General features: G+C 36.5%; 1 protein-coding gene across 1 annotated transcript in view; it reads right to left on the reverse strand.

The window, feature by feature from the left end:
* The window catches only part of LOC121327491 (protein diaphanous homolog 3-like), a 179,594-nt gene that overhangs the window by 69,730 nt on the left and 86,852 nt on the right, over positions 1-23,012 (reverse strand). Inside the window, exons 6-9 of the mRNA XM_041271562.1 lie at positions 5,337-5,411; positions 5,126-5,195; positions 1,257-1,393; positions 248-353 (exon numbers count right to left, since the gene is read on the reverse strand). Of these exons, the coding sequence (XP_041127496.1) occupies positions 248-353; positions 1,257-1,393; positions 5,126-5,195; positions 5,337-5,411 (388 nt within the window). The remainder of the gene's footprint in view (positions 1-247; positions 354-1,256; positions 1,394-5,125; positions 5,196-5,336; positions 5,412-23,012) is intronic.

Below are 23,012 nucleotides of genomic sequence, written 5' to 3' on the forward strand. Positions count from 1 at the left end.
TTTACACCGCAGGGAAGGGAAAAGAAAAAAATATATATATATACTTTTTTTGTTGCGTTTTATGAAGCAGCAGCACCACCTCATCTTACCATTGCTGGTAGATCAGTGGAGGCACACGTTACTGCTCCTGCAATGTTTTTGTACTTGTAAATAATAAAACTTGTGCACCTGTGCTGGTGTTGGCAACCAACCCCCTCCCCCTGCCCCCCATTGAGTATCAAGTCGTTTTTTCAAGAGGATTACTTACTTGCAACTGCACTGAGTGGTCACGCAGGCCCTCAACTATCGGATGAAACCTTTCGATGTTTCTATGTTCCGCAGCAGTAGTTATTGCTTCGAGAACCTTTTCAAGGCTAAATAGAAAAGTGAATCATTATTAAATATAGCAAATCATATGAGAAGTTACAAATTTGCTCTCGACTTCCACCTTACTGTATATAAAAAAAAAGAAGCACTTGACTAAGTAATGCTATTCTGTGCAGATCAACAATAGCATTGCAGCCTGCATTACAGCAAAAAAAAAAAAAAAAAAAAACAACAGTAGGATATTATTTCAAAGAATCCTGGTCCTATATGCAGTTTCACCAGCAGAAAAGGACGTGCCTAATTCAACTGACAATATATAAAACAAAAACACAAAATTCAATATTGGCCTCTAAGAAAAATATGGAAAACAATCAAGAAAAACATTGAAAGAGACACCTTAATAGGAAGACTTCTCTAGCTAACAAAGCCACACTGCTGTGAAGAATGTAATATCATCAGCATTTATGAGCAACAATCAGTCTACAGAACGTTTCAAAACTTTTTTTCTATTGGTCTGTTTTCCATGAGTTTTTCAACACTGCAGACATCTATGAAGGGCTACGAAAAAATATCGCAATTCAAAACTGTGGACCACTCTATCAGTATAGGAAAAATAACTTGACCTTAAAACAGCAGACCAGCAAACTAGTCTATATGTCTATTTTTATTTATTTCCAAAAAAGCTGATACTGAAACTATATTAGTCTTTCTGTAAAGTTACAGGATTGTTCTGAATAATGTCCAGAATCGACAATCCACAAGATATAAAATGTAAAATACTAATATTGTAAATTATTTCATTTATTAATTCAAAACGTAATAATTTTTTATTAAAACCGTTGGCCTAATTCCAAACTACGCTTTAGTGTTAAGTTCTGATGGATGATGCATCTCGCATTAAAAACTGCAGCTAAACCAGAGTCAACACATTGTTTTATCACAATACTTACGTATTTTCTTCACCGACGATGCATATTGCAGACAGCAGCTTGACCACATCTGTCATCATGTTAGGCTGCCTTGGTTCGATGGCTCTGGCCAGCAGGGAAAGGCTTTTCTCCTCCCCCAGGATCCTCTCCAGCCCATACTTCATTCACAAGAACAAGGTTATAGATATATTAAACAACTGCAACAGAAAGAACCTATACTTGATCTATGGATTAATATCTCGATTGTAAACAGAAATGCACTTGTCATCAACAGTAGTATGGCCACATAGACCAATTCTTCTAATGGCCAAAGGGCATGCTTCTCCCAATAATTATCCTCTCGAGGGGAATACAATTAAGCAGTAACACCTTTAGGAGCAATCTTGACTAGGTTCTTCTGTAGTTACAACAATATCAAATGACATGCCTGAAGCTGTAAACGCCAATGTAAAATCTGTGCAGGTCTGGTTTGGGGAAATGAGGAGCTGGCCCTTTGCAATTCGCTGAGCATGATCGATAAAAAGACCACTTCTATAAAGATTCTTTCACAAGAACTGCATTAGTGCTTCATTTTCAGATGGGGAAATCCTGGGATGTAGTTATTTTTTGTCAGCCTATTTGCAGTTAGAGTAGAATGCAACAGTGGTTCATGCATCTTTGCAATATAAAACTGTCACGCGGCTCCAATCTTTTTTTTTTTTTTTCTCACCTTACTTCAACAGTTTACTTCAAGTTCTCATATACGTTTTGAATGTGTTTATTTTTATGACAATGTTATAATAGATTGTAGCGACAAGCTAAATTCCTTCTTTTAATGATCTTCAGAATTCTGGTTAGTGCACGCTGGAATTCAAGGACAAATGTTAAATAAAGCCAGGTTGCATATAACTTTGTCCTTGGACAAATGGATGATCGTCATTTGAGGAATGTAAATCAGCAATTAAAAGCTAACGAAACCACAGCCTAAAGGTTGAAACGACAACCTGGATTACATTCATGGGATTCCACTGAGGACCCAAATCCTGCCTTATTGACTAAAAGTATAATGTTCCGTTAATTAGCCATGATTTCAATGGTTGAAGGCACAGCGGACATTTACTGAACCCTATAGGAACAAGAAATAACTACAATGCTCTAAATGAAGTAGAGAACTAAGAGAAGAGAACTAAAAGTAATCATTCACTACGTAATTCAATGTATTTTGAAATCCATTTTCTTAGCCGCCATCAAGATATCAGTTCATTAACAGGTTTCATTATCTGCTCCAACAACCATGTCCCCAAACTGAATGTTGTTAGATGTGGGAAAAATACTCAAGTGCAGGATCCCCTTGCCTCAGCCGAGAATGGATCAATGGTTCTTTAACACTAAACATGTAACACCAGGAGTAAGAAACTGTTTTTGTAAAAAGATTATTATTTTCAATAAATTTTAAAACTGTTTCCTCTGGCATATTTTTTCACTTTACAGCAATTTGTTCAAAATTAAATATTTATGGCTATAAAAAAAAGATTTATAGATGGATTCCCAGAGCCAAGCAACAAGATTTCATTAACTAGGTTTTCAACTGCAGATGTTTTACATAAATCTTCATGGGGAACTACTATGAATAGTTTTCTTTATGTGCTATTTATTATACATTTAAGCTAACAGCAGTTTTACTCCACGTGTCATTATGCTAGTAAAAAGTAATAGAATTCAACAAATTAAGGATAAGAGTAATTTCTGATTTGACAGCTGGCTTGCTTCCAGCTTGCTTGATTTCACTGTTTAGTGATTGCTAGTGCTGATCATGTACCACAATCCAGACACAAGCATGGATGAGATAATGGATAGCTGGTCGGAACAGGAAAAACATAATGCAACCTGTTAAAACCCTGAATACATCCCAGAATAAAGGTCTTTACTCGCCTCTCGAAGAAATAAAACAATGGGACGCTGGGATCTCTTCACAAAGCTTTAAGTCCACAAAATATTTCAATGTTATTGTGTTTCTAGTTTAACAACCACCCTAAAGAAATATCAAATATTTTTATAATAATGTTTTCCCCCTAATATTTAACTTACACTTTGACTGAGCGACTGGATAGAGTGAGCATTCATACTTTTTAACTAACATCAGCATTCATTACCTAAAGCTCTCATTGGCTGTACCCAAAGGTGAAACATCAAAACAGAGCTGACACCACTCAGGTCCAAAATACCACTTTATACTGTGGCTGGACATCAGTTACTGTACATCAAAGAATTACATAAATCAGAAATCAAATATGTTCTCTTTCAGTCAATATTGACTTGAAGTAAGAGGTTCCCAAAAAACTAGACAGATGCTCATAAAGATATGTTGAATAGTGTTAGTATTTTAGGGTGAAAAATTAATGTTTGGAAACTAAATCATATAAAGTGAAGAAATGCACAACAGGTGAAACGACCTAGGAAGTGTAAGTGTAACAGACTTCCTGGCAGGCAAAAAAAGCAAACTGATAGCTTTCTTTTACCTAGTGTAAAACAAACGTCACGTTTAAAAAACACACAAAAACACATGTTTAAATAAAATGTAAAGATACCATACTATAGGGTTCTTTCGAAACAGCACATTTAAGACCTAACCTGCACAGTGAATGGAAGTCCAGGACAGGACAGATTGGTCAAAGTATTCTGTTAGCTGCAACTCCTTTAATATACCAGTACTTGCAAACATAAACTAATGTAATAACTGTCTAAGAATAAATCCATGTGTCAATAATTCCATTAGGGTGCAAATGCTAAACCTTGCCTTACCGTGCCGCAATGTGCTTCCCTCATTATGAATTCCTATGCATTGTCTTTACAATCATCCACAGATGACCAGACTGTTTAAGCAAATAATGAAACATTTACCAGAATAAAAAGGTCAAACAACTAAACTTGGTGATTTAAGTTTGCTGGTCAGTTCATGCCATCACCCCTTCCAGACAAACTCATCTGTCAATTCAACATGTATGACATTGTTGGTTCAGTTAATTATTTACTGAATTTAGTTTTCAAATATATCAGAGAACAGTATTTAAATGCATCAGTAAATATAATCTCTCCTACACTGTCAGTCAATTGATCAACTTAGTGTGTTGAAAAACCAGTTGTTTATTGGATATGATTAACTTTGTGTAAAGAGTGAATAGGAATAGTGCTCTTAAACACACAGATAAAGGAGCTAACCGGCATCAGTTACCTTAGATGACCACAAATATTTGAAATTCTATCTTCACACAGATCAATAAGCCAATGCCATCCTGCAAGTTCTTCAGGTCGATAGGAACTAGTCAGAGCGTGCACAAAGCTTTGCAGCAAACCTTAACAGCTCAGTTGAAACATTAAATTGCACCTAATATCAATCTACTTTATGTCAGAATCAACCAGCTCCTTACAATGTAAATTAAACTTTGAAAGGTGTACCCAGGCCACTTACTAGTTGTCTTTGTCATGTCAATTTTAAGATGCAAATCAACATGTGTTTTAACCCTATTAACTGCATTATTTACATCATGACGCATTATCCTTTTGTCGCTTCATAATGGCCCTGACTGCTGTGCACAAGTAACTTGCAAGTGGAATAAAAATGACATGTCTAAATGCTTTTAAAACAGCATGTTAAAGTAATAATGGAGTTCCAAAGAATTCACTCCTGATCGTACGACACTCTATCATCCACACAGCATCGGGTACCTTGTCCAAACTCATTTAATAAGGACAACACAATGATTTATCCTTGAGGAATTTTAACCCTGTTGCCAGGTACATCCACTACATTAATGATTAATCATAGACTAACAAGGTCAGCTGCTCTGAATCTGATCATATTTGAATATGACCAGAACATAACATCTACTATAATAATTCCACTGCATTACCTTATTGTTCATGAAGGCCTTCAAGCACTGTATGACTTTATATTGACTCTTCTTGTCAATCTTTTCTTGACTTTTGTTGGAAAGAAAAAAAAAACACAGCAGGTTTAATTAGCAGGATTTGTGTAAAGAAAATGCATAATTATTGCTCAAGATTAAAATAGCTGAAGACATGAACAATTCACTGTAAAAGGAAAAGCAAAGTAGGTCTTACTGTTTTTTGTAAAGTAATCTCTCCAGAGTGTCCAATAGTAGTCCCAAGCCTTCATGGCCAAAACTCTGCACCCAACTGTAAAACAGACAATGAGAAATGAGAAATAAAAAATAAAACTTGAAAAAAAAAAAGAAAATTGTTTTTGATCAGGTCTTCAGGTTTCACAGGATACTGGATCACATAACTTACTAAAACATTAAATACACTTTACCAGAGGACTCGAAGCAAGTGCAGCTTTCACTTTTGGCCCTTGTAAGAATGGAACCAAGTGTTAAGCCAAAACTAAGAGTCACACCACCTCCTTCAAAGTTCCAAGAAATATTCTGTTACCTTAATCAAAATGAACATCTGAGACTGTCCTTAACTGAATATTGATATCGCCAATGAGCCGCCACGGTTACCTTAGGTTTGACCATACCTTCGTGTACTGTATAAACATTAAACCCGCTCTGTGTTAAACACCACCCATATAAACGTAACCTGTTAATCCCACAGGGATGCTTTAAAACAGCTCTACACAGTCAGTGGTGGCAGAGACATGCACACTACTCTACATGTTACAGTCTTGTTATACACGTTGGCATAGATGCTCAGAGACAGACCATATGAGTGACAGGTCAAGGGTACCCTGTGCCACAGCTGTGCATGGAGAATGTTACCAGGCACAGCAGGCTATTAGACCTGGGACACAGAGAACTCACTTAATGTCTTCATACATGTCAGGTGACTTTTTTAAAGCCTTTAAGCCTGGATTTTCCACTTCCCCTTATTAGGTTGTATTGAAAATGCCTCTTCAATTAAGTGAAATATCCCAGTCTAAAAAAAAAAAAAAAAAAAGCCAAAATATGAAATGGATGTTATAACAGATATTGAATCTCTCATGCATTACGGCAGAGACAAAAATAGGGCCCCGAAGTAGAAAACACATTATTTTATTTGCATTTATTTAAATTTAAAAAAACACCAATTTAACTGTGCATATGATTATAGATATATATTATCCCTACATATTTACATTTTTAGAAAGCTCCTAAGGTATATGACTGAAATGATGTTACCAATCTCCAATCTGGGATCAGTGATATTTCATTGTTTAAAATGCCTAATATAGCACCAGCCTAGTTCCTGTTCCATAAAACCCCAGGTAAAGATTACTGAATTCATGATTCAAGTTCAGATGTTAGACTCTGTTATAAATACATATACACACTGCTGCTTAAACCAGAAGTTGAGCCAGACAAATAGACCTTGATTTAAGATTACTTTGAACTATATGCATTTAAAAACATCTCCATCCTTATTGCATAAAATACCATATTTATAGTAGAATATTTACAGTAGAATATAGCGTGAAAGAAAAAAATGCATTTTCTGTATTTGGGCATTGGTTTCTTCGTAGATTTAAAAAGAAAACAATTTAAATAACACATTTTCAAAATGCTAATATACTGGTCTGAAATTGAATAAAAGCCTCCTGAAAATATGATGTGATTGAAATGCTAAATGGGTTAAGTGGTCTCTGCTCTATCCCTCTGAGGCCTACGTCAGTATTATTGTGAGTGAAATGATCATGCTGAGCCCAAATCAACATTGTTAATCTGGACTATTCAGTACACGTGTTCTATACACTATACGATGGTTATTATTCAGGTGAGACTGATAAACGTATACAGAGGATATTCCAGCAATGTTCCTGGAGTGCTGCATTTATTGCACTCAAACAGTATTTTATGAATGTTCTATTTTTTTTTTCCTCTCTCAGTAGCGTGTGAACAGTGACTGTAGAAACACTGAAAGACAGACCACTATTTTAAAAGTCACATGAGCACAATGCCGAAGCCACCTTGGGTCACAGGTCAGTGAAGTATAGAACTCAATTTTGCCAGTTTCCAGAAACACTGAAATGGTATGTGAGATATTAAGAATAGAAGAAGCAGCAGGTTTACAAGTACATACAGGGATCCAAAAAAATGGCTAGAATTCCCTGTGTGCAAGCGCAAGCATTCCAGAACTGCATCCAAGTGTCAATTTAACATGCATGTTGAATCACCGGATTGTGAAATAATCCACTGCCATACAGCTATATTGACTGGACGGTGTTTCACACAACAGCCATTACACCCAACTATCGGAAAACTTCATGAGCACTGTGAAGAACCCGGAGAACGTAAATCAGATCAATCTTGTTTAAAAATACATCATACATTTTGTATTTATATGTATATATATATTATATATATATATATATATATATATATATATATATATATATATATATATATATATATATATATATATATATATATATATATATATATATACATACATACATACACACACACACACACACACAGAGATAGATAGATAGATAGAGATAGATAGATACACACACACACAGTGGCTCTCAAAAGTACTCATTGTGTTACAACATGGAATCAAAATGGATTGACACTGATCAACAAAAAACAAAAAAAAAGTCCATAATGTCAAAGTGAAAAATAAAATCTACAAATTGTTCTAAATTAATTACAAATATAAAACAGAAAATAATTTATTATGATTGCTTAAGTATGAACCCCCTTTGCTATTACACACCTAAATAAGCTCTGGTGCAACCAATTGTCTTTAGAAGTCACATAATTAGTTAAATGTAGTCCACCTGTGTGCAATTAAGGTGTTTCACATGATTTCAGGTTAAATACACCTGTCTCCGAGAGGTCCCACAGTTGGTTAGTACATTTCCTAACAAAAACTACATCATGAAGACGAAGGAACATTCAAAGCAAATCCGGAATAAGGTTCTTCAAAAGCAACAATCAGGTGTAGGCTATAAGAACATTTCCAAGGCATTGAATATCCCCCGGAGCACAGTAAAGTCCATTATTAAGAAATGGAGAGAATATGGCACAACTGTGAATCTGTCTTGAACAGGTTGTCTTCAAAAATTGAGTATCCGGGCAAAAATGGCACTAGTCAGTGAGGCCACCAAGAGGCCTATGGCAACTCTAAAGGAGTTACAGTCTTCCACGGCTGAGCTGGGAGACACTGTGCATACGGCAACAATAGCCCGGGTGCTTCAGAAAACTGGCCTTTATGAGAGTGTGGCAAAAAGAAAGCCATTGTTGAAAAAAAAAAAACTCACATCAAATCTCGGCTACAGTTTGCAGAAGGCATGTGGGAAACTCTGAGACCAAGTGGAAGAAGATTCTATCGTCTGACGAGACCAAAATCGAGCTTGTTGCCCTCAACGATAAGTGCTATCTTTGGCGCAAGCCTAACACTGCACATCATCCTGCAAACACCATCCCTATCATGAAGCATGGTGGTGGCAGGATCATGCTATGGGGGTGCTTCTCTGTGTTAGGGCCTGGAAAGCTTGTGAAGATAAAAGAGGGCAAAATGGATGCAGCAAAGTACAGAGAAATCCTGGAGGAAAACCTGCTGAAGTCTGCAAGAGACCTGGGACTTGGGAGAAGATTCATCTTCCAGCAGGACAATGACCCCAAACATATAGTCAAAGCCACACTGGAGTGGCTTAGAAACAAAAAGGTCAATGTCCTGTAGTGGCCCAGTCAAAGCCCGGACCTCAATCCAATTGAGAATATGTGGAAAGAGTTGAAAATTGCTGTTCACCAAAGGTCCCCATCCAACTTGACGGAGCTTGAGCAATTTTGTAAAGAAGAATGGGCACAAATTGCAGTGTCCAGATGTGCAAAGCTGGTAGCGACTTCTCCAAATAGACTCATGGCTGTAATTGCTGACAAAGGTGTCTCTACCAAATATTGACTCAAGGGGGGTGAATACTTATGCAAGCAATTATTTTCTGTTTTGTATTTGTAATTTAGAACAATTTGTAGATTTTATTTGTCACTTTAACATTATGGACTTTTTTTGTGCTGATCAGTGGCAAAAACTCCTAATTAAATCCATTCTGATTCCATATTGTAACACAATAAGATGTGGAAAAGTCCAAGGGGGGGTGAATACTTTTGAGAGCCACTGTGTGTATGTGTATACATATCTATCTATCTATCTATCTATCTATCTATCTATATATATATAAGCCCTCTCAAAGCCCTTCAGATTAATCCATGTACCAATAATCTTTGACCAGGTCCAATAGATAGATGAATAAACCTCTCACTTAATACATAGTACACCATACACATGCAGCCTTTCAGTTTCACACCAAAGGTCAGCAGCTTTTTTTTTTTTTTTTTTTTTAATGTATTTTTACACAGCAAATACTTTTTTTTTGGTTTTGTTTTATTAAATAGGATTCAGAAGAAAAATCCAAGTTAATAGTTTAATCTCTATTGAGTTCTCAGTCTTGTGAAATCTGAAATGTTATGCTTCTATAACTTCAAAAACACTCAATCATAGTTAAAACTTAAAATCAGAACCTCTCTTTGGGAAATACAAAAGCTACTGCAGTAAACTGAATACATGTGAACCAAGGTAGTGGACATAGAAAATTGCAGAAAAAGTCAGGGATTTAATTATTCTACCCTTGAATGCTATTAATCAACAGTATGGTGTATTTGAAATATTTGCTGTTTTCTTCCTTATCTCGTTGAACAACATTCTGCAATTCTCTGAATAAAACGGGCGATTTCCTAACCCTGACTTTGCCGCACACCACACTTAAGCATTTGAATAAACTCCAGAACATCATATCGCTCTCAATTGGAATTCACCCCCCGTACATTTCTAATCAACAAGCTGCATGCCATCAAGCAACTAATAATCAAACTCAAGCATGTATGTCAGTGTGAATTTCAAGGTGAAGCAAAGGGGCCTTTACCTCAATTGAATTTGTCAAAAAAAAAAAAAAAAAAGATTAATTTGATGTTGCTGTTTGTTCCTGAAACCATATGCAGGTATCAGTAAAGTACCAAAAAAAGGGAATATAGTTTAAACTCTCTTCAAATTTTAATCAAAATAACACATTTAAAACATGTCATTTCCTAAACTCAAACTGTCGTTAGGGAAGAACAGAGCAAGAGGGATGCATGAATGAAAGAGTAACCTTGTCATATGGTGTAAAGTGCCATTGTGCAGACTGGGGGCAAGGAGAACAATAAGGTGGGGTATTTAAGACCTTTACATTGAGCCCTGTGTAAATCATTTCAAAAGAAAACACTCAGACCTTCACAGTGCATGGCATTCAGGATCAGGATAATGAAATCAATGTCCTCAACAATATGATTTAAAACACCAATGAACTTCATTAAACTTATGTGGCTTTAATTAAAAATGTGCTGCAAAAGGTTCCACAGTAGAAATCAGAGGAAATACATGTTCATGCCTCGCAATTAAAAAACTACTAATTATACCAGAAATATGTTTTGCCAACAGTTACTGCAGAGGAATAATCCCCTACAGCCGAGAAATTCAATTTCGTTTTTAGCCATTTTGGAAAAGATAGACAGAAAGTCATAAGTAATACTGAGTATGCAGGTCATAGGTCCTGACAGCAGTTCATTGAAATGCATAGCTCACTTTAGTGGAGGGATATTGAAATGCATAGCGCACTATAGTGAAGGGGATATTGAAATGCATAGCACACTATAGTGGAGGGATATTGAAATGCATAGCGCACTATAGTGAAGGGGATATTGAAATGCATAGCACACTATAGTGAAGGGGATATTGAAATGCATAGCACACTATAGTGAAGGGGATATTGAAATGCATAGCACACTATAGTGGAGGGATATTGAAATGTATAGCACACTATAATGGAGGGATATTGAAATGCATAGCACACTATAGTGAAGGGGATATTGAAATGCATAGCGCACTATAGTGAAGGGGATATTGAAATGCATAGCACACTATAGTGAAGGGGATATTGAAATGCATAGCACACTATAGTGAAGGGGATATTGAAATGCATAGCACACTATAGTGAAGGGGATATTGAAATGCTTAGCTCACTATAGTGAAGGGGATATTGAAATGCATAGCACACTATAGTGGAGGGATATTGAAATGTATAGCACACTATAATGGAGGGATATTGAAATGCATAGCACACTATAGTGAAGGGGATATTGAAATGCTTAGCTCACTATAGTGAAGGGGATATTGAAATGCATAGCACACTATAGTGGAGGGATATTGAAATGCATAGCGCACTATAGTGAAGGGGATATTGAAATGCATAGCACACTATAGTGGAGGGATATTGAAATGCATAGTTCACTATAGTGAAGGGGGTATTGAAATGCATAGCACATTATAGTGGAGAAAGTATAGTACTGACAAATTTCAGACTTAAAAAAATACTAATAAAAATAAATCACCCCATAGCAAGAAGCACTATGGTAAATTAAAAATAATATGAATGAACGACAATATGAATGTGTATGAACACGTCTACAACACTAATGAGTATATGGAAGACTATGAATAAATGTGGAATATTAAATACATAATCTTACATTGTACATTTACTAAGGCCAAATCTATATTTCATGTTTATACAGCTTTCATGTAGAATATTATTTTGCAGTTTGTGAAACCTGATCCATTGCACATAACATTTTCGGTGTTTAAAGTAGATTACTCAGATTTATATTTCCAATAAAATTAAGCCTCCTGAGCGGTGGATAATGTGTCTTTATTACTGTTATTTCAGTGGCTGTCACATTCACTTTGGAACAATAAGGATCTGCCGATGTGTGCTTAGTAATGCTGACAGTGAACACAAAGGCCAGAACAGAGCTGGGTAAATAGCCTGCGTTAATCCAGCAAGGGTTCAAATAAGACATTAAAATAAGGATTAACACAAGACACTTTCAAAATCCAAAAAAGCTGGTTAGCTTTGATATGATCAGATTTAAATCAATTTATCTGCCAACAGTCTCAAGTGGTTTTGTTGGTATTTTTTAAATGAAATACTAGGAACAACTTTGGCCTGTAGAAACGATTAAATAATATTCCCGAACTCTGAAAATGCTCAGTTAAAAAAAGGGCAGTGAAAAGAGTAGACACCAAAAACCACACGTACCTTTCCTCCAAAAGAGCTTAATGACAAGAACTGACAATAAATCAAGGAGAGAAATGAGGCACGTTACCTGGCTAACTGGGTGGCTAAGCTACTGTAGCATGCCTGTTTCTTTCCTGAGGACTTCTCAAGGCCATCAAGCTACTGTAAAGCATTTTGTTTATAATGTAGATTTGTTGTTTTCATTTAGACGTGTTGTTTTCATACTTAAGAGACTACCTTTCTTGCATCAAGACATAATTTAAAGATGATTTCCTCCTTTTTGTAATTTGGCAGGTGTATTTTTCAACGGAACTAGTATTGTCAGTTTTCAGAAAGTGGGCATGATAAAGCTTTAAAAAAGAAAGAAAAAACAAACATTAGCTGACCTTCAGTGTTCTAAATAAATAAATAAATAAATAAAACACCAAAATTTAAGAATACTGTGGAAATAGTAGCATTTAAAAACTTGTTGCTCGGCAAGACAGTGAAAAACTGACTAGCCAGGTAACAAAATCAGAGCATCTGCATATCAATCCAAAACGAAAAAGCCCCCTGATTCCCTGGATGACTCGAACATTTACTGTAAGCACTATCTGGGAACAGAGCCAGTAAACCAGGACGAAACCAAACCTGGATGTCATCAGGTTTGACAGGTTGAATGTGAATGGCACAGTGACACATAAGCAGCTGGAATTCACAACAGATTACTTCTGGCATTGGTAGCTAGTAATATTAAAGGGGGGTTTCTTTTACCTGAACTAAACATGCTGACACGTGTTAAATGCCTTAGACTGCAGTATTGGCCTTATCAATGCTATTTACCATTCGGATTACTACAGGATCTCAAGATGGGTTAGATTAGAAATAGGTGTGAGGCTTTCACCCCTCCAGACCTACACTGATGGCTTCACCGCGCAAGTAAAAACACTCCCAACATGTACAAGAAGATTCCCAGAGAGAAGCAACAGCAGTAAGACAAGGCAGAGTGGATAGAGCAGTTTAGGCTGGGTGCAGTGTTCTCTATGGGTCAGACAGATCCCGGATCCCTCATGTGACAGAAAAGAAACAAAAGATGCAGAAATGAAAGATGGTCCAATATGAAGATCTTACCAACCACATAAGGTGGTATACAGAAGGAATAAATAGGTTTTGCTGGTAAAAAAAAAAAAAGCAGAACATTGTACGGTTATTATGTAAAGTCGGGGGGGGGGCACAGCCCACTGCCAGATTTGTTAATAAACAAATTACACTGCATTTGTTGTAAAGACTGGCTACTGTCGTAGTTGTGAGACATGTGGTGGATATTGTGATCATGTAGCAAAAGTGACACAGAAAAAAAAAGTTGATTGTTTTAGGCTGCCCGTGAACACAATGAAGTCAAAGTACTTAGTAAAAAATTCAAAGTAAAAAATCACAGTTGAGAAAAATATTAATTAAAAAGTAAAAATAAATATACAAAAAAATGTCCAGTGCAATTTGGGGAAATAATTTACAAAAAAAAACTATACTGCAGAATTGGCTGAAATGCCACTATATTTATATGCGAATGCATAACGAGAAATGTATAAAAAGGTGGCCCATCTAAGAAAAACCTGCCTTGTGTTTCAACACAATACAACAGTGTTTTACAAATCACAGAATACAGGCCAGTTAAGCTATTCTATTTATTAAACCAGTTGTAGTCGATTTCTTTGCAAGAAAGAAGGTACACTAGTGTACAGGCCATAAGACAAAATAACAAATCTGGAGCCATAAACTTGAAGGTCAGCTTTAATATAATATCAAAACCCAATTTCCATGTGTTTGTCAGATCCATTTATCACTTTTCAATTCAATACAATTCAATACAATTACTGTGTGTATTCAGCATTCACTTGCTACTCCTTTCTTTCAGTTGTAGAGGAGGGGGAGGGGTGTGAAGGGAGTGATTATTTATTTATTTATTGCACTTATATAGCGTTTTTTTAAAAAGAAGTATCGCAAAGCACTATACAGTACATTCAGAAAAAAAGAACAAACCATAATATATACAACTGCCACAATCAGACCATTTAATTAACATAGTTCAACAGCAGTATACTCACACGATGCAAAAGCAGCAATTTTAAAAAGTTACACTAAAACCCACTAAGATAAGGAAGCCATTTTACAAAAGTGCGTTTTTAGTCTTGACTTGAAAACTGTAACGGTCCCAGCTTCCCTGACAAATGAAGGCAGAGTATTCCATAATTTAGAAGCGCTGCAAGAAAAAGCCCTATCTCCTCCCATGTTGCTTTTGTTGACCCTAGCAATAACCAGCAGCCCCGCATCCTGTGATCAAGAGTGTGGTTTGGAAGATATGGGGTCAGTAACTTTTGCAAATAACTAGGTGTTAATCCATTCAGGACCTTCTAAGTTAACAGCAAATTCTTAAATCAATTCTATACTGCACAGGGAGCCAGTGTAAAGAAGCCAAAACAGGGGTAATATGTTCACTTTTCCTGGTTTTAGTCAGAATTCTAGCGGCGGTATTCTGAACAAGATGCAAGCGGGATACCACATGTTTTGTGACACCAAAAAAAATGCATTACAATAATCAATTCTAGATGAAATAAAGACATGCATTAGTCTCTCGGCATCAGATACAGAAATAATCTGTCTAAATATGGCTACATTTGTCAAATGGTAAAAATATATTTTAGTAGTACGAGTCTCAAATGAGATGAGGATCAAAGATGACCCCCAAACTCTACATTTCTAGTTTAAGTTTTGATAAGAGACTGCAAGGGTCAAGCTCATGTAATCCCATGTTTCCTTTTAGTTGGTTCTGTGAGCCCACTAGCATAACCTCTGTTTAATGTGAATTCAACATTAGGAAATTCTGTGACATCCAATGCTTGATGTCTGTAGCAGAATAAATTCCCAGCTTTAGGGACAACTATAGCTGGGTATCATCAGCATAACAATGGAAGTTCCCTCTGTGTCTGCAGATAATGTCACTAATGGTAGCATGTATAATGAAAACAAAGGACCTAGAATGGAGCCCTGTGGAACACCACAGACAACTACAGATAATGCAGATTTTACCTCCTCAATAGAGACGAATGAAGAAAGATAAGATTTAAACCAGGATAGGACAAGATCTTACTGTGCTTTCAAGACAATTCAATAGGATGGAATGGTCTACAGTATCAAAGGCAGCACTTAGATCCATAAGAATTAAAACTGATGGAAAGCCCAAGCCAGAGCTTATCAGCAGATCATTCACAACTCTGCCAAGGGCTGTCTCGGTGCTATGTGCAGTATGAAAACCAGACTGAAACTTTGAATATATCATTAAGAATTAGAAATGTTTCTAATTCAACTACAACAACTCTCTCTAGAACCTTATAGAAGAATGGTAGGTTGGACGCTGAAATATAGTTATTGAGGACTTCAGAGTCCAAATTATGTTTATTAAGCATAGGCTTTACCACACCTACCATAAGTGCTGAGGGACCTATAACAGAGGAAAGTGAACCATTTATAATTTGGTTAGCTGGTATAAAAGTAAGAAAAGGTCCAGTGGGACCTATAACGCAATATAAATCAGAACCTACACAAATGCTCACATTTATAACCAAGCCCAAACACAGGAAAAAAGCCAGGCATTGATGCGCTGAGCCACAGATACTCAGAAGAGTCACTCTGGAAGACTGGAGGAACAAGAACAGTATGCTAATAAGCCACATAAGACTGTTACATTCACCAAAAGGTCACCACCATTGGTAACTGTTTGACTAAGATGTAAAGTACTCTTGTACTTCCTTAACTAGCACTAAAGCCTTCGAGGTCTCAGAAAGAAAGAAAAAACAGGTAAGCAGTACAACTGCATTATGAAAAAAAACCCTGTACTGTAGGTTATGATGCATGGTGGTGGGACATTTTGTGCCTGTTTTACAGCTGTGCTTGCTAAATAATCTATTTTGGTAGTTAGATTCTAGGTGAAGTAGGTAATAGAATGGAATGTAATATGGATTAGATGAGATATTTTTTTCTTTATTTTCAGCATTTATTGTGTTATCTGTTAGGTATGGGAATTTTAAACATTTTAAAACACTCTAAAGAAGTGGTTAAATGTTGAATAATATGCTAGATGTATAACCATTTCACATGGCAATTTTCACCAATAATAATTATTTCTTTAATGTATTCATTTTAGTAAATTTATCATATACAGCAGTATGTCGCAAATCGAACTGATCTGGTGAGTAAGGGCTGAAACTATAAAAGTGAAGGGGTTTGGCAAGTAGTTTTTCCAATTGGTGTAACAGTAAGATTGACACTGGGGCGGGTTTTATTCTCAGGTCAATCTGGCTCTTCATTGGTGCACTGTGTGTTCATGCTGCAGTGGGTGTGGTATAGTTCAGTCCACACAGGGTAAGAAAAGTGTTTTTTCTGCCATTTGTGCTATATTTTTTATACAATCGCATCTCTAAATAAAGGAATGAGGCAAAGCCACGTTTGGAATTATTTTGAAGAACCACACGAGAGAACTGAGGTATGTAAATTATGCCAAACAAAATCACTTGAAATGAAAACATTCAGAATTACTGTGGATGGAGTTATTGAACGTAGTAAAAAGCAAACATCCATAATAAACAGAACGATCTAGGTGGTGACAGTGAATACAGAGCTATATATATATATATATATATATATATATATATATATATATATATGCTATATATATATATATATATATATATATATATGCTTTAGCTATTACTAAACATGTAAACAGTTGTACCTCCCAAATCAATTTTTAATAATTGTTGTTCCTAAATTTGTCAAACACCGTTGTTAGGGAAAAAAAAATAACATCTCAATTATATTTCCCGTTTGTGGCAACAATCCTTAGACACGTAAGTCTAAGACAATGTCTTGGAATCTGTGCATTAGATTCTGTAAGAAGCTGTGTTATTTTAATTATTATTATTATATTATTATTATATTATTATTATTATTATTATTATATATAATTAATAATAATACAAGAAACTTATATTATCTTATGTTCTTTTAATATAATAGAATAAAAAAAAAATAAGATTGTAACTTTTATAAACCTAAATAGATGGTTAAATTTAGATGTACAATTAGTTCACTGTGACATGCCTAATACATGTGACTATATATATATAGATATATATATTATATCAATATATATATATATATATATATATATATATATATATATATATATATACACACACACACACACACACACACACACACACACACACACACAATCAGAATGTAATATAACGAGTGTGTACGTGTAAAAATGGTTTAAACGCCGACACCTGGACAGCATTTAAACGTTCAGAAAAATGTACCAAAAGCACACCCCTAATATCTGTCTTATGTCTTGTCAGTTGTCATTACAGTAATCCCTTTTTGACGAAAATGAAGAACACATATCGCACCCAGTCACATTAGACATCGTTTGCCTATTGTTGAAGAGGCTATGCAAAGATACTCTGTATCCATATGGCAAGTGTGGCTGGTGACACATTCCACATTTCAGTGGTTATGTACTATATTAGTTAGTAGTGGACAGCGCTGTCTAAACACGCCTCTAATATTGAAAGATGATTCAAGATTTAAACTTGGCATATACTTAGCAGACGTCCTTTTATCTTTAGTAAAGTGCTTGATGAGCACTCCCACTGTATTTTCCAGGCGCCACACTGATGCACAATTGTACTGCTGCTTTCTTGCCATTGTGAATAATGATAAAACCTGAAAATGATTCACATTACTGAATTTTGTGATTCCTCTGTAAGGAAATTGCTGCTCAAAGAGGTGTATCTGCTAGAGACTCTAATCTTTGATGGATATGTATTTCTATTGTCCTTTTTGTAATTCTGTAAAAATGTGTCAGCACAGAAAAAGAACTGAGGACAAAAGGGATCACATTGTCATTAACTTCCAATACAATTCAGGGGAGATGCTAAATAAAAAAAAGCAACAACAAAAAAATCACACACACAAAAAGAATAACATGCTGTTGTAATGCCAAGCTTGGTGCACTGACCAAATGAACTGAAACCAAAAAGATCTGCTACGTGTTTTAAGCTCAAACCCTTCAAGCCACATCAAACATTTTGAAACATAAATAATGTTCTCCCCCAACGGCTCCCAGGATACAAGGTGTGCCTGACAATGCATGGTGCGCAGTGCAAGACAATCTTCAGGTCAGTAATCTGGCTTTCTGCCAGTGGTACTGTACAGGTAAGTCAAGTACTTCCATAAATACAATGTTGATAATAATAGCAAAATTCACTTTAATATAGCCCTGACATTCACTACAAACTTTGAATTAAATATGACTTTGAAATAGTTGTTAAACTATTAAACATTCTGCAAAAGTATGCTTAACCTAGCTCTACCACAAAGGGAGTACGCTGTATGTTTTTCTATAATGGATTTCACTTAAGCCCTTGTCCTAATGGGTATTTACCTCCTAAAGACCCCGAAAGCTGAATATAAAATATACCAAATCTGCTCGAGTCTGTAGCGCAGTCATGCCCGCCCCCAAGGGTATAAAAGGAACTGCACACATAGAACTCAGCGTCATTTCTCCTTCAAGCCTGCTGCAATCATGGATGCAGAGACCTTGAAGGTTAATGGTTACATTTCTATTTCAGGGAACCAGAGTTATGATAATAGCCCAACGTTCCCTTTCAAATACGAAATGTAACCATTACCTAATGAGTGAGTATACCCAAGCCTTTGCAAGCGCAGTACTGCAGAATGACTGAAATGTTACAAGGCTAAGCAGAGAGTCTGCCCCATTAGGAACCCCAGTAACAAGTAGCTAGAGCTAAAGAACTGAGGAAGAACTCCTCACCTATATGCCTGTGTTGTAAGGGTCGACTCGTAAGCCGTCCTTAACGCTAGTTCTAAAGCCACAGTTTTGAGAATGCAGAACATTTAGTCTGTAGAACCTAGTAAAGGTATGGAGAGTAGCCCACACCATATGTCTTTTACAGTTGCACCCTGGAATAAAGTCCACAAAGCTGCCATGCTCCTGGTGGAATGGGCAGTGAGCTTCTCTGGAGGGGGCAAGTTGGCTCGCTCATAGGCAGTCCTGACTATCTGCTATTTAATTTGGACAGCCTCTGTTTAGACAGGGCTTGACCATGGGACCGCCGCATAGCAGACAAAAAAATATTTTGGCCTGCCTCCAACTTTTCATCCCGTCAACATAGTACGCCAGTGCTTGCACTGGACACAGCACATGGAGCTGTTGCTCCCTGTCAAACTGGAAAAGAGGTGGATGGAAAGCCTCCAATTCCACAGACTGGTTGACGGTTACATGTCTATTGTGAGGGAACAATACACTTCTGTGTTGAAATTGAGTTCCAAAGTCTTATGGGAAGCAGACAGCTAGTTTGCTTTCTTTTGTACTGGTCTCAGCAAGGCTCCCATTGCCTTGATTTATTTTCAGTATGTGCAAGCAGATTCTTGAAAGTGACAGCAGCTACTCTACTGCAGGAAGCTAAACTAGCTGGCAAACAGCAGGGATTAGACTGAAGAAAACAAAATGTCCAGGCAAGCTAAACCAAACAAATGACAGCTATCCTTTATATGTGCAAAATTCTACACCCCCTAGATATTTCAACCATGAATTGGACAAGACTGAATTGCCAGGATTGCATTATTATGGCCCATAAGGCAACAAAGGCTGCATGCTTTGTGCAGAGAACACAATTCTGTCTTATAATGCTATTTAACCCCTTTGTCAGCGGCAAGGGGCAAAACATGTATAAAAGTAAGATATAACCCTTTAAAACCAGGAGTAGAAGATGTTAAAGAGTAAAAAGGTTGTGCTGCAAATGCTGTTAAAAAAGCCAGTGCAGCGATGTCTATTCTGTTCATTTTGATGTTTAACACGTTCTGTGGGTTTTGTGCTTTAACATACATCATTTGCTCCATATAACACTTACACTTCACTGTACAGGTTTTTGGTTTCCCTTGGCGAATGCTTTTTGTTCTTACTACTAGTTTGCCAAGCAGCACAATATGTTTCTGAAGCGAAGTGGAGTCTAAGGCAATAGCCAGTTTACTGTTGAATTATTTCCAACTGTGTCCTAGGTGAATATGGTGTATAGGTGAAGGTTATTCCTTCTCCCCAGGGCTAGAAAACCACCTACACTTCACAGAAGAATATAAATCTCAAGCTGACCGAGATGCAGAAACCCCAGTGCTCTCTCATCACAAGTCAAAATCCACTGCTGGGACTTGAACTTGTAGCAACAGACTGCAAGGGGCCAGTGCACTAAGCCATAGTGCTTCACTGAGCATTTCAGCATCAAGCAACCCATGGCAAAAAGCAGAATCCCTCACGACCTATGGACATTTCAAGTCAAATTGTCCCTCTAAATAAACTGTTCAACAAAAAAATCAAAACAGAATTTGATCCAATGACTTATACTGTTCATTTTTTTAACAAATAAAAGCTAATGGTCATTAACAATATAGACAATGTTGTTCAATATTAACTGATGTTGTGGGGGAATCTACTTGGTAAAATTTAATTTCAATTGTTACTCTGAGACTTGAAATGCTGCGATGCTAATTAAGTTTGCCTTTTCCCAACCTTCTTTCCCTTGAAAATATTCTTGATTGATCTCCTTCAAAATAACTAGGTATTGGTAACAGGGTTGTAAAGATTTACACTGGGGAATTGTTTAGATTGCTTGCTGTGCTGGCCTGCCAGTCTTGTTTAAACAAAAGCAGTTTCTCTTGGACTCCTCTTTTGTTCCTGAAAAACATGACCATGAAGTGACCACTCCAAGCACCAACGCCAACATCCTCCCATGATGTCGACCCAACTGCAACTCTGTGCTATGAAGACCAACTGAATTTCAACTTTGTTTTTCAACAACGAACACATCTCCAGAAAGTTTTCATTTTGAAAGACTTTATATTTATTTATACATATATACACACACACACATACACACACACACACAGTGCCTTGCAAAAGTATTCAGACCCCTGACCAATTCTCTCATATTACTGAATTACAAATGGTACATAGAAATTTCGTAAAAAAAAAAGTTCACAGTAAACATAAAAGAATAATTGATAGAATAGGTTCTACAAATACTTGCATTAGTACATGTAAAGTTTGTAAATACATGGACAAAAGTAGAAATATAATTAAACATAAGAACTCCACATATCCACTAAAAACTAATAACTACTGTAAAAATAGCAATGTTGTTTATGGAATAGCCTGTGAAAAATGTATATAAACTATGTTGGAGAGACTTGAACAACTTTATATAAAATAATTCAGAACCACCTTTAGAAATAAAAAAAATGAATGAACCAATTGCCCTGCTGGAAAAACCAATCCTCAAAGTTGGGGAACATTGTCAGAGCAGGAGGCGACAAGTTTTCTTCCAGGACAACCTTGTACTTGGCTTGATTCATGCCACAGCTGCCCGGTTCCAGCCTTGCTGAAGCACCCCCAGATCATCACCGATCCTCCACCACATTTCACTGTGGGTGTGAGACACTGTGGCTTGTAGGCCTCTCCAGGTCTCCGTCTAACCATTAACCGACCAGATGTTGGGCAAAGCTGGAAATTGGACTCATCTGGGGGTGCTTCAGCAAGGCTGGAATCGGGCAGATTTGTCTTTGTGAAGGGAGCATGAATCGAGCCAAGTACTAGGTTGTCCTGGAACTTGCTTCCTTCTGCTCTGACAATGTTCCCCAACTTTGAGGATTGGTTTTTCCAGCAGGGCAATGCTCCATGCCACATAGCCAGGTCAAACAAGGTGTGGATGGAGGACCACCAGATCAAGACCCTGTCATGGCCAGCCCAATCTCCAGACCTGAACCCCATTCAAAACCTCTGGAATGTGATTAAGAGGAAGATGGATGGTCACAAGCCATCAAACAAAGCCGAGCTGCTTGAATTTTTGCACCAGGAGTGGCATAAAGTCACCCAACATCAATGTGAAAGACTGGTGGAGAGCATGCCAAGACACATGAAAGCTGTGATTGAAAATCAGGGTTATTCCACCAAATATTGATTTCTGAACTCTTCCTAAGTTAAAACATTTGTATTGTGTTGTTTAAAAATGAATATGAACTTATTTTCTTTGCATTATTCGAGGTCTGACAACACTGCATCTTTTTTGTTATTTTGACCAGTTGTCATTTTCTGCAAATAAATGCTCAAAATGACAATATTTTTATTTGGAATTTGGGAGAAATGTTGTCAGTAGTTTATAGAATAAAACAAAAATGTTCATTTTACCCAAACACATACCTATAAATAGTAAAACCAGAGAAACTGATCATTTTGCAGTGGTCTCTTAATTTTTTCCATATATTTGGATAAGATATATGCAAACCAGAAGTAAAAACATTCAATAGTTTAACACTTTGTTAAGATTAAAAGAGACAAACAATGCTACTTTGATGAACAATTGAAACAAGACTTTAACTGTACTGATGATGTTGTGTGTATTTGAAAACAACTACAAATGTCGGAACCATTTCAACATCGATTGAGTTTATCTACAAGTTTTGAAGTAACTCACAACTTAATACTAAATGCAAACAAAGACATTTGCTCTTTTCTGATTTACAATGCAGTTCAATATGACTTACATGCAGAAGAATAAAATTGTTGCAGA

Source organism: Polyodon spathula, chromosome 15, assembly GCF_017654505.1.
Source record: "Polyodon spathula isolate WHYD16114869_AA chromosome 15, ASM1765450v1, whole genome shotgun sequence".
Lineage (NCBI taxonomy): Eukaryota > Metazoa > Chordata > Actinopteri > Acipenseriformes > Polyodontidae > Polyodon > Polyodon spathula.